This window comes from Podarcis muralis, chromosome 5 (genome assembly GCF_964188315.1).
Source record: "Podarcis muralis chromosome 5, rPodMur119.hap1.1, whole genome shotgun sequence".
In the NCBI taxonomy this organism is placed as follows: domain Eukaryota; kingdom Metazoa; phylum Chordata; class Lepidosauria; order Squamata; family Lacertidae; genus Podarcis; species Podarcis muralis.
In genome coordinates this window covers 94,612,137-94,624,411 of record NC_135659.1, presented here as the reverse complement: position 1 = coordinate 94,624,411, position 12,275 = coordinate 94,612,137, and the positions used below count along the sequence as shown (strand labels likewise).

The following is a 12,275-nucleotide window of genomic DNA, read 5'->3' as shown; positions in this document are numbered from 1 at the left end:
TAATTCTATTGTGAGGCGTGCATCGGAAGGCATTAACTCTGGCGAACACCAGGAACGGCATATTTGAAAGGCTCATAAATGTAATGAAGTCCTTTTGACACCTGCTCCTCTCCGCACTTTAAATGTGAGCCATCGGTCCAGAGGGAATCAAGGCTTTAAAAATAGAAATTATAGTAATTGTCTTCTTGGGTTATTGGGAAGGTTGTAATAAACACGAGGCTCATAAGGCGATGGGGCGGCAAGAGCGTGGATGACAGGATGCATAAATTACCCCCTTTTTTTATTTCTTTCCCCTCCCCCCCCCTTCCAGTGGCCCCCTCCAGCAAATCACACAGTATAAATCATTGTACGTTAGCGCTACATTACTGCAAGGGGAAATAATATGCATGGAAATTCCATCTGAGATATTCGGTTCACAGACGAGACTTCAGGGCGCTTTTGTCATCCTTCAGCATTTTAAACAAAACAACTCAGAACAACTCCTGGCGAGGAGCAACCTTCCATTGCCCAGCTCAGGAGAAGAGCGCAGCCCATCCCTGCACAAGGAAAAAAGGAATATGCGGGGGGTGAGGAACTCTGGCTGCAGATCCACACTGCAGACTGGTACCCGTTTAATACCGGTTTAAACATCATGGCTTCATCCAAAGAAGGCTGGGGGCTGTAGCTTGCTGGGGGCAGCTCTGTTAGAGACTGCCTAGGCCTTCCTGCAGACAGACCTGCAGCGCCCAGGAGTCTCCAAGGAGGAGGAATCAAACCAGTTTTAATTCTGCGCCGTGCAATCCAAAGAAGCCCACATTTAAGAACAGCCTCCTTCCACCTCCCTCCTTCACTGAAGAACAACAGATCACAGCACGTGTCTGGCAACTGGCGTGTACTCATGACTCTTTGCCAATGAGAAAGCAGTACGCTTTGTTTGCATCCGACACACTGCCAGCGAAGGGACAGAGAAGGGAAACAGCATGTGCTGTTCGATGCAGTTCGTGTTCCAGCTGCTGCCTTCGGCCCTACAAATCCCCCCTCTCCTCCTCCTTAATTTCATTCCATGGCATCTTCCATTCCCCCCTCTCCCCCCCCCCCTTTTTGGCTTCTTCCCATCACACTAAGGATATTGCTGGCCTATGATAACCGGTCAATGCTTTCCATGAAACGTTGAGCCTGGGATGTGTGTGTGCTGAAGCCTTTCTTGGCAACCTAACCCAATCTATTCTAGGCTTTCATTTCTCTGGGGAATTTCATTTCCTCCTGTGGGAGGGGGCCATAGTTCATAATAATAATAATAATTTATTATTTATACCCCACCCATCTGGCTGAGTTTACCCAGCCACTCTGGGCGGCTCCCAATCAAGTATTAAAAACAATACAGCATTAAATATTAAAAACTTCCCTGAACAGGGCTGCCTTCAGATGTCTTTTAAAGATAGGATAGCTACTTATTTCCTTCACATCTGAAGGGAGGGTGTTCCACAAGGCGGGTGCCACTACCAAGAAGGCCCTCTGTCTGGTTCTCTGTAACCTTACTTCTCGCAATGAGGGAACCGCCAGAAGGCCCTCAGCGCTGGACCTCAGTGTTTGGGCTGAACGATGGGGGTGGAGACGCTCCTTCAGATATACTGGACTGAGGCTGTTTAGGGCTTTAAAGGTCAGCACCAACACTTTGAATTGTGCTTGGAAACGTACTGGGAGCCAATGCAGATCTCTCAGAACTGGTGTTATGTGGTCCCGGCAGCCACTCCCAGTCACCAGTCTAGCTGCCGCATTCTGGATTAGTTGTAGTTTCCGGGTCACCTTCAAAGGTAGCCCCATGTAGAGCACATCGCTGTAGTCCAAGCGGGAGAGCATGCACCACTCTGCAAAGACAGTCTGCAAGCAGGTAGGGTCTCAGCCTGCGTACGAGATGGAGCTGGTAGACAGCTGCCCTGGACACATAATTAACCTGTGCCTCCATGGACAGCTGTGAGTCCAAAATGACTCCCAGGCTGCGCACCTGGTCCTTCAGGGGCACATTTACCCCATTCAGGACCAGGGAATCCCCCACACCTGCCTGCCCCCTGTCCCCCCAAAACAGTACTTCTGTCTTGTCAGGATTCAACCTCAATCTGTTAGCCGCCATCCATCCTCCAACCGCCTTCAGGCACTCCAGTTCAGTGGTAGAGTGCCTGCTCTGGGCCAAGAGGGTCCCAATTTCAATCTGTAGCATCTCAAGGTAGAATCCTGGCTGTAGCCAGGAGGGCAGTTGCCACCCCCCATCAAGTAAATAAATAAAAAAATACTTAACTAACTGGCCAGTTGCATTGCAGGTAACTCGGTTCTGTCCCGTCCCCCAGCATAAAGCCTGCCCCCCTCCATTAATCCTGGCTACACCCATGGGTAGATTCCTGCCTGAAATGATGGAGAACAGCTGCCAGTCGGTGTAGACCAGTGTTTCAACCCGGGGTCTCTGGCTGGTTTTGGACTGCCAATCCCATCATCCCTGACCATTGGTCTTGCTAGCTAGGGATGATGGGAGTTGTAGTCCAAAAACATCTGGAGACCCAAGGTTGGAAAAGACTATACTGAGCTAAAGGAACCAATTGTGTGACTTGATATAAGGCAGCTTCCGAACTTTTCAAATGTCGACCTTCGAATCTGAAATTCAAATATGCTTTTCGACTGCAATTTTTTACCCCGGCCTTCAAAATTTGGGTGAGTTTTCTTGGTTATTTGTTGGCGTTCCTTGGTTGTTTTGATTTTGCAGCCACGAAGTGTGAGATCTGTCCACTATCAAATGCAAAATTGCATCTTGCATCTGTTCTCAAATGCGGTCAAAGGTCCATTGTCCTGGTGGGTGAAGTCTTGCTCCCACCCTCCTTCTGACAGGAAGTCTCACTTCCATCCTTTCCAGATGGAATCTCCCTCTTTAACTCACAGAAGTTATTGTTGACTCGCAGAAATAATATTGAAATCAAATATCAAAGTCAAACACCAAGTGTTGAAATTAAATCTTTGGGTGTCAAAGGCATATATCAAATATTTGGTGAATAATCTGTGTATTTGGAGAGTAAATTCACGGCAGCTTTCTGTTGACAGCTATTTGTCAGGATTTCTTTCGGTATGAGTTCTCCTACCTTTGGGCTGGGGGCGGAGACCGAAAGATGGTAAAATATCTTATTGGTTCCAAGTTGGGCCTGCATTTCAGCTAGTAGATAGATCTATGTGACCTTACAGTGAATATGCTAATAGTTTCTGAGATTTTGTGATGTCTGTGTAACATACCATATTTTTCACTCTGTAAGATGCACCAGACCACAAGACGCACCTAGTTTTTGGAGGAGGAAAACAAGAAAAAAATATATTCTGAATCTCAGAAGCCAGAACAGCAAGAGGGATCGGTGCGCAGCGAAAGCAGCAATCCCTCTTGCTGTTCTGGCTTCTGGGATAGCTGCGCAGCCTGCATTCGCTCCATAAGACGCACACACATTTCCCCTTTCTTTTTTGGAGGGAAAAAGTGAGTCTTATAGAGCAAAAAATATGGTAACCAACCGTCAGCTGCCCCAGAAGGTGTGGCTCTAGACTCCTGAACTGCACACTGCGATATAGTTATGCTTAATTAATAAATGTACTCCCAGCACTTGGAAGTTACAAATATTATTTATTCATGATGCTGTTCCTTGCTGAGCATCATATTTGATGTCCCAAAATTAGAGAGGATATTTGAATGGATCGGCCTCTCTCGGTAAAATTTCACTCTGCGCAACCTTAATTGTCTGCTCGCTATAAAGGTCTGCAGAAAATGTGAAAGCGTGCTATCACTTTTCTGGCCCACACTTTAATAGCTGAACAGAAAGAACCAAAGCAAATGTTCTTTCAAAGAAACCCAGTGAAATTTCTGTCAAGGGGAGTGCGATGACTCATTCACACAACCATTCCCGCCCCCCACAGCCTGGTGGATTTTATTTGAGTTGGCATTATCTATCACATCCTGAACTTACATGGTTGCTGCATCTTGTCTCCATAACCAGAACATTATTTTGTTCGGTTTGTTTTTTTAGTTTCTAATCTGCATCTCTGTGAGAGCATATCCAAGAAAATAGACGCAAAGCTTATACAGTGGTAGTACCTCGGGTTAAGTACTTAATTCGTTCTGGAGGTCCGCACTTAACTTGAAACTGTTCTTAACTTGAAGCACCACTTTAGCTAATGGGGCCAATTGCTGCTGCCGCACTGTCGGAGCACGATTTCTGTTCTCATTCTGAAGCAAAGTTCTTAACCTGAAGCACTATTTCTGGGTTAGCAGAGTCTGTAACCTGAAGCATGTGTAACCTGAAGCATATGTAACCCGAGGTACCACTGTACAGCAAAAGGTCCAGAAGGAAACAGATGCTGAAACATCTCAAAAATGTAGTCTAGTGGATGCAAGTTTGTCCCACCTCACCCCAGTTTGTGACACTATGGTTGAGACAACCAGAACATCATGGTAAACCTGTTCACACTCATGGCTTGCCATGTAAAGACGTCCCCCCACCCTTGTGTGCCAAACTGAGCCAGTGCTTTGCTCCTGTGACATTCTGCCCAAGTGGTGGTCTTCTTGTTTATCAGCCACGAATGGAGGCAATTTCCCAGACAGCTCGTGTCTTAGATCTTTTCCGCTTGCCTTTGTGCAATCCAAGCTCATGGTTTCCAGGGGCACATTAGCTTTGATTGCAAATTGTTTTCATTAAATAAAATGTTAATTCTGTTGTTGTTTGATTCCAGATGAGTTTAGAGAATGACGATAAGCGAGCACGTACACGATCAAAGGCAATCAGAGGTGAGCACTTTGTGGAATTATGCGCTCTGGCAGTTAAACCTGGCTCTGTGGCTCTGTGTGGTTCATCAAAATGCTTCTGTCTCTGAGGCCAACAATCTTGATCTTTTTCTCTCTGTGTGTATGTGTTTAAACGCTGCACACACATACCCTCCTCAACTTTTCCCAGGAGATCTCTTCAGAGAGTGACTCACAGGGACACTCAAAACATTTTCAATCCACATTCTGATTTCCCCTCTCCCTTCCCTCTCCCTTCTTTTAAAAAACAGCCTCGCATGCTTTGCTTCATAGAAATCTTGATAGCTTCAGATCACTTTTATCACATGTGCTCGGCCGGAGGCTTTGAAGTCATACATCTGAGAAAGCCAGAGAGAGACTGTGCATGTTGCAGAAGCAAACAAGGCTGATGTGGTGGGAATTTGAAGACAAATGACTTGATAATTTGAGGCCTGATTGCTATTTATTTTCCGACTTTGAAAGCAAAAATGCCTTGGTGTATTCACCTGGCAGAGTGAAGAAATTCTGGCAAATAAAACGGGGTTGCCACATCATTGCCTTGAGCAAATTAATTGGTTTCTCATTTCTGAGTGAATTGTTCATTGTGCGTGTCTACATTAGGGAGAATATCAACTGAGTGGTATATGTGCATAATAACCAGCCATTGTACACATTCACCAGGCCTCGTGGAGAATGTGCACATAATCTATCCATAAAGATGGAACTGTACGCATTTCCTAGTCAATATACACAATTTTGAATAGGCCTTGGAGATTATGCATGTATGGACTGAATTTTATACAATAGCCAGTCATTAGTCATAATCCCCAGTAGGCTTTGGGGAATGTGCAAAACTAGCCTGCATTCTGTACATTTTGCAGGCAATATGCACATTTTCAAGTCAGTATGCGTAGTCTCTAAAAACCATGCCTTTCTCTGCTATCTCTAGTTCAGAAGTTGACTGCTTCTGAGGGGCTGCTTCTAACCCACTGCCTAATTTTATGTGGTCCACAACATATCCTTGCACTGATCAACTGAACAGTGGGGGGAAAGGGTGGGTCTCCAGGAAAAGAGTATATTTTTCTGCAGGCCAGACTCATTTTCACTCCTCAGTCAACTGAGCAGCACAAGGGAATCACAGGGAGAAGAAAGCCTCCTTCCCATGGCGCGCAATAGCAGCACGGCACAAAGGGACATGGGTGGCGCTGTGGTCCAAACCACTGAGCCTCTTGGGCTTCCTGATCAGAAGGTCGGCGGTTCGAATCCCCGCAACAGGGTGAGCTCCTGTTGCTCTGTCCCAGCTTCTGCCAACCTAGAAGTTCGAAAGCACACCAGTGCAAGTAGATAAATGGGTACCCCTGTGACAGGAAGGCAAATGGTGTTTCCATGCACTCTGGTTTCCGTCACAGTGTTCCGTTGTGCCAAAACTGGTTTAGTCATGTTGGCCACATGACCCAGAAAGCTCTCTGTGGACAAAGGCCGGCTCCCTCAGCCTGAAAGCAAAATGAGTGCCGCAACCCCATAGTCGCCTTTGACTGGCCTTAATTGTCCAGGGGTCCTTTACCTTTTTATATAGGAGCATGGGGTCAATCATCACGGGACTCTCACAGGAGGGAAGAGTTGGCTAACTGAGCAAGTTAGCAGTCTCTGTACTGTAATTGCAAGATATGCTCCTCAAAAGCCAGCTCTAAGTCTCAATCCCAGTGTAAGGTCTCCTCCATAAGATGTAGGATAACTTAGTTGTGTCATGGTATCATCACATTTTCCTACACATAAACAACCACCCAGAAGCAGCTAATGACAGGGAGCATTATGAGATAAGTGACCCTATATGTAACAGGGGAGGAAATGTAGAGCCCGTGCTATGCAAGCAGAAAGTCCCGGGTTCCATTTCTTGCACCTCCCATTGGAATTAATCAAGTAGCAAATGATGGGAAGGTTCTCAGACTGAGGTTCTGGAGACCTGCTGCTAATCACACAAAAAACTGTTGACAGCCATGTTGGTCTGTTATGGTAGGAAATCGAAATGCCCTAGTAGGTTCATACTTTTTTAGGGCCAACCACAGTGTCCAGGTCATCAGCAAGTTATTGTGTTGCCCGGAACTGTTCTTCAGACTAGATGTTAAAAAAATAGAGGGAGGTGAGAAACTGGGGTGGGGTGTAGGGCATGGTATTAAAGCCCTGAAGTCTGAAGGAGTTAATGGTCATAAAATGGAGTCGGTGGGAATTATGCAGATTTAATTAGACTAGCCACTCATAGGTGATAAACAGATTGCACTAAAGGTAGACAACACTGGTTAGATCAGGGTTCTTCAATATTGGGTCTCCATATGTTCTTCGATTGCAACTCCCAGCATTCCTGGTCTTTGGCTAGGGGTGTTGAAAGTTATAGTCCAACAAAATCTGGAGATCCTGGGTCAAAGAACATTAAACTAGATGGATCAATGGTCTGATTCAGTATAAGGTGGTTTCATATAATGGGGGTGTTGTTTTCGGTGGCTGGTTCCACCTGTAGAAATTGCAAGAAGGGTGACATCTTGTGTGACTTTTCTTTTTTCTGCTTTGTTTTCCTTTTCTTCTTCTCCGTCTTTCTCCACAGTGCCTACAGAACTCATTGGCCAGGAGGTGAGGTAAGGAAATTTTCTTCTCAGCAACTCAGGGTTGATTCACATGTGCGTGTATTTCACCCAATTAACAACAACAATTTTATTATTTATACATTCTTTATACCGTATTTTTCGCACGATTGGACGCACCGGACCATAGGACGCACCTAGTTTTTTGGGGGGGAAATAAAGTAAAAAAATTTTTCCTTTATTTCCCCCCCAAAAGCAGGTCAGGGAAACCGAACCAGGTCGAGGAACAGCGGGATAGTGGCGCTGCGCCTCCCTGCTGTCCCCCGAGCTTGTGGGGCTGGCTGATGTCTGCCTAGCGCGCGGGGCGCTCTGCTTCAGGGCGGCCCACCCGCCGGGCGGCAGGCTGCTATCCGCAGCTTGGGGAGCCTTGCGGGGAACTGCTGCAGGGCTCCCCACGCTGCGGATGTATGCCTGGCGTGAGAGGCGCTCTGCTTCAGGGCGCCCCCCGCGCCGGGCGGCAGGCTGCTATCCGCAGCGTGGGGAGCCTTGCGGGGAACTCCTGCAAGGCTCTCCACGCAGCGGATGTGTTCCCGAAACGCCGGGCGCTCTGCTTTCAGGGCGCCTGACGCTCCGGGAAGCAGGCTGCTATCCGCAGCTTGGGGAGCCTTGCGGGGAACTGCTGCAGGGCTCCCCAAGCTGCGGGTGTATGCCTGGCGCGAGGGGCGCTCTGCTTCAGGGCGCCCTACCCGCCGGGCGGCAGGCTGCTATCCGCAGCTTGGGGAGCCTTGCGGGGAACTGCTGCAGGGCTCCCCACGCTGCGGATGTATGCCTGGCGTGAGAGGCGCTCTGCTTCAGGACGCCCCTCGCGCCGGGCGGCAGGCTGCTATCTGCAGCGTGGGGAGCCTTGCGGGGAACTCCTGCAAGGGTCCCCACGCTGCGGATGTGTTCCCGAAGCGCTGGGAGCTCTGCTTTCAGGGCGCCCGACGCTCCGGGAAGCAGGCTGCTATCCGCAGCTTGGGGAGCCTTGCGGGGAACTGCTGCAGGGCTCCCCAAGCTGCGGGTGTATGCCTGGCGCGAGGGGCGCTCTGCTTCAGGGCGCCCCACCCGCCGGGCGGCAGGCTGCTATCCGCAGCGTGGGGAGCCTTGCGGGGAACTCCTGCAAGGGTCCCCACGCTGTGGATGTGTTCCCGAAGCGCCGGGAGCTCTGCTTTCAGGGCGCCCGACGCTCCGGGAAGCAGGCTGCTATCCGCAGCCTAGACACGGCTAGCGGAGCACTAATCCCGAAGCTTGGGGCGTGCGGAGCTCAGTGCGCCCCAAGCTTCTGGGTGCCGGCAAGGTCTCCGCTAGACGGCTAGCGGAGACCTTGCCGGCGCCCAGAAGCTTGGGGCGCGCTGAGCTCCGCACGCCCCAAGCTTCGGGATTAGCGCAGTGGTCCGCTAGCCCTGGGAGAGCCGCGCGACGTCGCGGGGCTCTCCCAGGGCTAGCGGAGACCTTGCCGGCACCCAGAAGCTTGGGGCGCGCTGAACTCCGCACGCCCCAAGCTGCTGGATTAGCGCAGTGGTCCGCTAGCCCTGGGAGAGCCGCGCGACGTCGCGGGGCTCTCCCAGGGCTAGCGGAGACCTTGCCGGCACCCAGAAGCTTGGGGCGCGCTGAGCTCCGCACGCCCCAAGCTTCGGGATTAATGCAGCGCTCCGCTAGCGGTGGGAGAGCTGGGTCTCCCACTGCTAGCGGATAGCTTCCTGAAGCCTGGAGAGCGAGAGGGGTCGGTGCGCACCGACCCCTCTCACTCTCCAGGCTTCAGCGAAAGCCTGCATTCGCTCCATAGGACGCACACACATTTTCCCTTGCTTTTTAGGAGGGAAAAAGTGCGTCCTATGGTGCGAAAAATACGGTATATGACTCCGAGCTAAATGTGTGCACTGTTCCCCTTGAGAATTATTGTGTATGAGATTATGTGAGCTGATATAGAAACTCAGCCGTCTCTGGTGTGGGATAGCTCTCTCACAAATGCCACGAATCATCACTTGGTGTTGCTTGAAGGCAACTTTCATTTGGTCAGGGAAAACAACAGGCTGCCACTTTTTAAACAGGAGATCAACCAATTGGGATTTTAAGGGGTACGTGTTGACTAGGCACACACACACACACACACACAAATATACAGCAAAAGGAACAAATTATGACTTCAAACTAAAACAATGCCAAGGATGCTCATCTGCATCCATTGACAAATAAAGATCTAACCATCAATGCTTTTCAGTCCAATCACTTTCTTTTTCATATAATAATTTTTATTAAGTTTTTAATTTTACATTTCAAAATAAACATTTTACAAACTTTAAAATATCCAGTGACTTCCCTTCTTCTCCTTCCATGGTTCATTTTGCATATCGTACATTCCTGCACATTTTACTGTAACCATTCAGATCAGTTTTCCACTTTTACATCAATCAAATATTATTTACACTGTTGAATTTATCTTAATGCTGCCAGGGTTTTCAGCTGTGTACAGTTATTTTCCATATAGTCAATAAATGCTTTCCACTCTTCTTTAAATATATGTTCTTCCTGCTCTCTTATTCTATGTGTTAAATCTGCAAATTCTGACAACTGAAGTTGCCAATCCTCTTCAGTTGGGACCTCACTCACTTTCCATTTTGGGGCTAACAAAACATGGGTTGCAGTTGTTCCATACATAAATAACCTTTTCTGACACCCGGGAATTTCTGTCTGGGTTACTCCCAATAAAAATGACTCGGGGGGGGGGGGGGAGAAACTATTTTTAAACATTTTTCTCAGCTCATTATAAATCATTTCCCAATATACTTTTACCTCTTTACATGTCCACCACATATGAAAAAAAGGTTCCCCCCACTTCTTTACACTTCGAACATGTATCCGATTCTGTTTTATACCTACTCAGAGTTAAATACCATCTAGGGATCATTTTTAATTCTCTTTCAGTGAGTAACATGCAGTAAATTTCAAGTCACTTTTCCAAAGTTTCTCCCAGAGGTTGAAATCTATATTGCGTCCTATATCTATTGCCCAGTGTGTCACTGAAGCTTTCACAAGCTCATCTTTTGTTTCCCATTCTAATAAAAAATTACACATTTTAGACAGAAGTTTATCCTTATTTTATAAAAGTTATTTTTCAAATTGTGAGCTTTGGTCCAAAAATCCATTTTTAAAATCTAATTGAAATATATTGTATATCCGGTGATATTGTAGCCGATCCGTAACTTGGTGCCTTACATTTTCCATTGGTTTCAGTTTGGGTTCTCCCCCTATAAAATCCAGCAGTTCCCTGTAGGTCGCCCACTGTCCATCCATATTAACTCTCTTAATTGTAATTGCCTCAATAGGAGATAGCCATAAAGGTGTTTTTATTTCCAGCAGATTCTTATATTTCTCCCAGACTCTATACAGATTCTTCCTAAGAATGTGGTTCATGAAACTCTTATAAATTTTAGCCTTCCCATGTCAAAGACATACATGTCAGCCGAATTTTAAATCTTGGCCTTCTAAATCTAAACTGTCTGCATTGTCCAACACAATCAATTCTTTTAACCAACACAAACAAGATGCCTCATAATACAATTGCAGATCTGGCTGTGCAAAGCCTCCTCTTTCTTTTGCATTTATCAGTATTTTATCTTTAATTCTTGGCTTTCCCCCTGCCAGATAAATTTAGAGATATTTTCTTTCCATTCTTTGAAGCGGCTTGAATTATTTACAATTGGAATTGACTGGAATAAAAACAGCATCCTAGGGTGTATGTTCATTTGAATGGCTGAAATTCTACCTAACAGGGAGAGTTTCATTCTCCCCCATATCTCCAGCTCTTTTCTGAACCTCTTTCCACAATTTAATATAATTATTTTCAAATAGGTTGAGATTCCTTACTGTCAGACAAATTCCCCAAAAATGGATAGTGTTGGGGTGGCCATAGCTGTACACTGACAGCCATCTGGGGGGGGGCGCAACTCTCCCCCATGCTGCTGTGGTAGAGAGAGATCCCCGCAGAGGCTTGGGAGTGAAGTTGCGCCCCTCCCAAGCCTCCTCAGGAGGAGAGTGATCCTCACAGAGGCTTGGGAGGCTTGGGCAGGGTGCAACTTCCCTCCTAAGCTTCTGTGGGGATTGCTCTCCTCACGAGGAGGCTTGGGAGGGAAGCTGCACACCTGCCAGCCTTATGGTTGGCGGGGCACAACTGGCAGGCGTGCAGGGAAAGGGGAGGCCGCCAGCAAAGCCAAGCAGCTCCCCCACTTGCTGGGGCGCCCCTGAGAGGCTGGCGCCCTGGCGCGACGCACCACTTAGCCCTATGGGAAAGACGGCTCTGCCCTCATAGTCCCTTCCAACTCTACAACTCTACGATTCTAGGTAGACAAGTCTATTTAGGGCTGCTTCCTACATTTCTATATTCTTCCTGTGCTCCTCAAGCTGATCATGCATTGAGCAGCTTTGATTTCTGAAGCAGGAGGGGCACAAGAAAAGGCCTTGGTGAATAAAGGGTGCCAAGCTCTGCTATCCCCCAGCCAGCCCCAAGGGAAAGCTGTCACCTCTTCCTCACTGCTCAGTTGGCCAACTGCTCATCTGAGTATTAGCCTTTCATAACCTGAGGCTGAATTGTTTGGTGCTCGATAGCATTACCCGCACTCACCAGGGGCAGCACGGGAGAAACGGAAGCAGCCCTTGAAGAACTTAACACAGACCTGAACTTGAGAGCATACAAATTATAGGCTCACAAAGCCACCGAGCACTATTAGAAGCACACGGAGTGCGAAGGTTCAAGTGAGAAGAGCTCCGTAAGCACAGCACAAATGATACAGGCTGTCTTTCCTCTCCCCTTTTGATTAGAACGCTTCCTGCATCAAAGAGTAATTGGACCTTATGTGACCCAGCTTCCTAGGGTGTTTCTG

The 12,275-nt window shown here is 47.7% G+C and overlaps 1 protein-coding gene across 6 annotated transcripts in view; it reads left to right on the top strand.

Annotated features, from left to right (window-relative positions):
- MYT1 (myelin transcription factor 1) overlaps nucleotides 1-12,275 on the top strand; it is a 168,829-nt gene that overhangs the window by 75,976 nt on the left and 80,578 nt on the right. For all 6 annotated transcript variants that reach the window (XM_028735455.2, XM_077929381.1, XM_077929379.1 and 3 more), the window contains exons 3-4: nucleotides 4,732-4,786; nucleotides 7,380-7,410. In XM_028735455.2, the coding sequence (XP_028591288.2) occupies nucleotides 4,732-4,786; nucleotides 7,380-7,410 (86 nt within the window). The remainder of the gene's footprint in view (nucleotides 1-4,731; nucleotides 4,787-7,379; nucleotides 7,411-12,275) is intronic.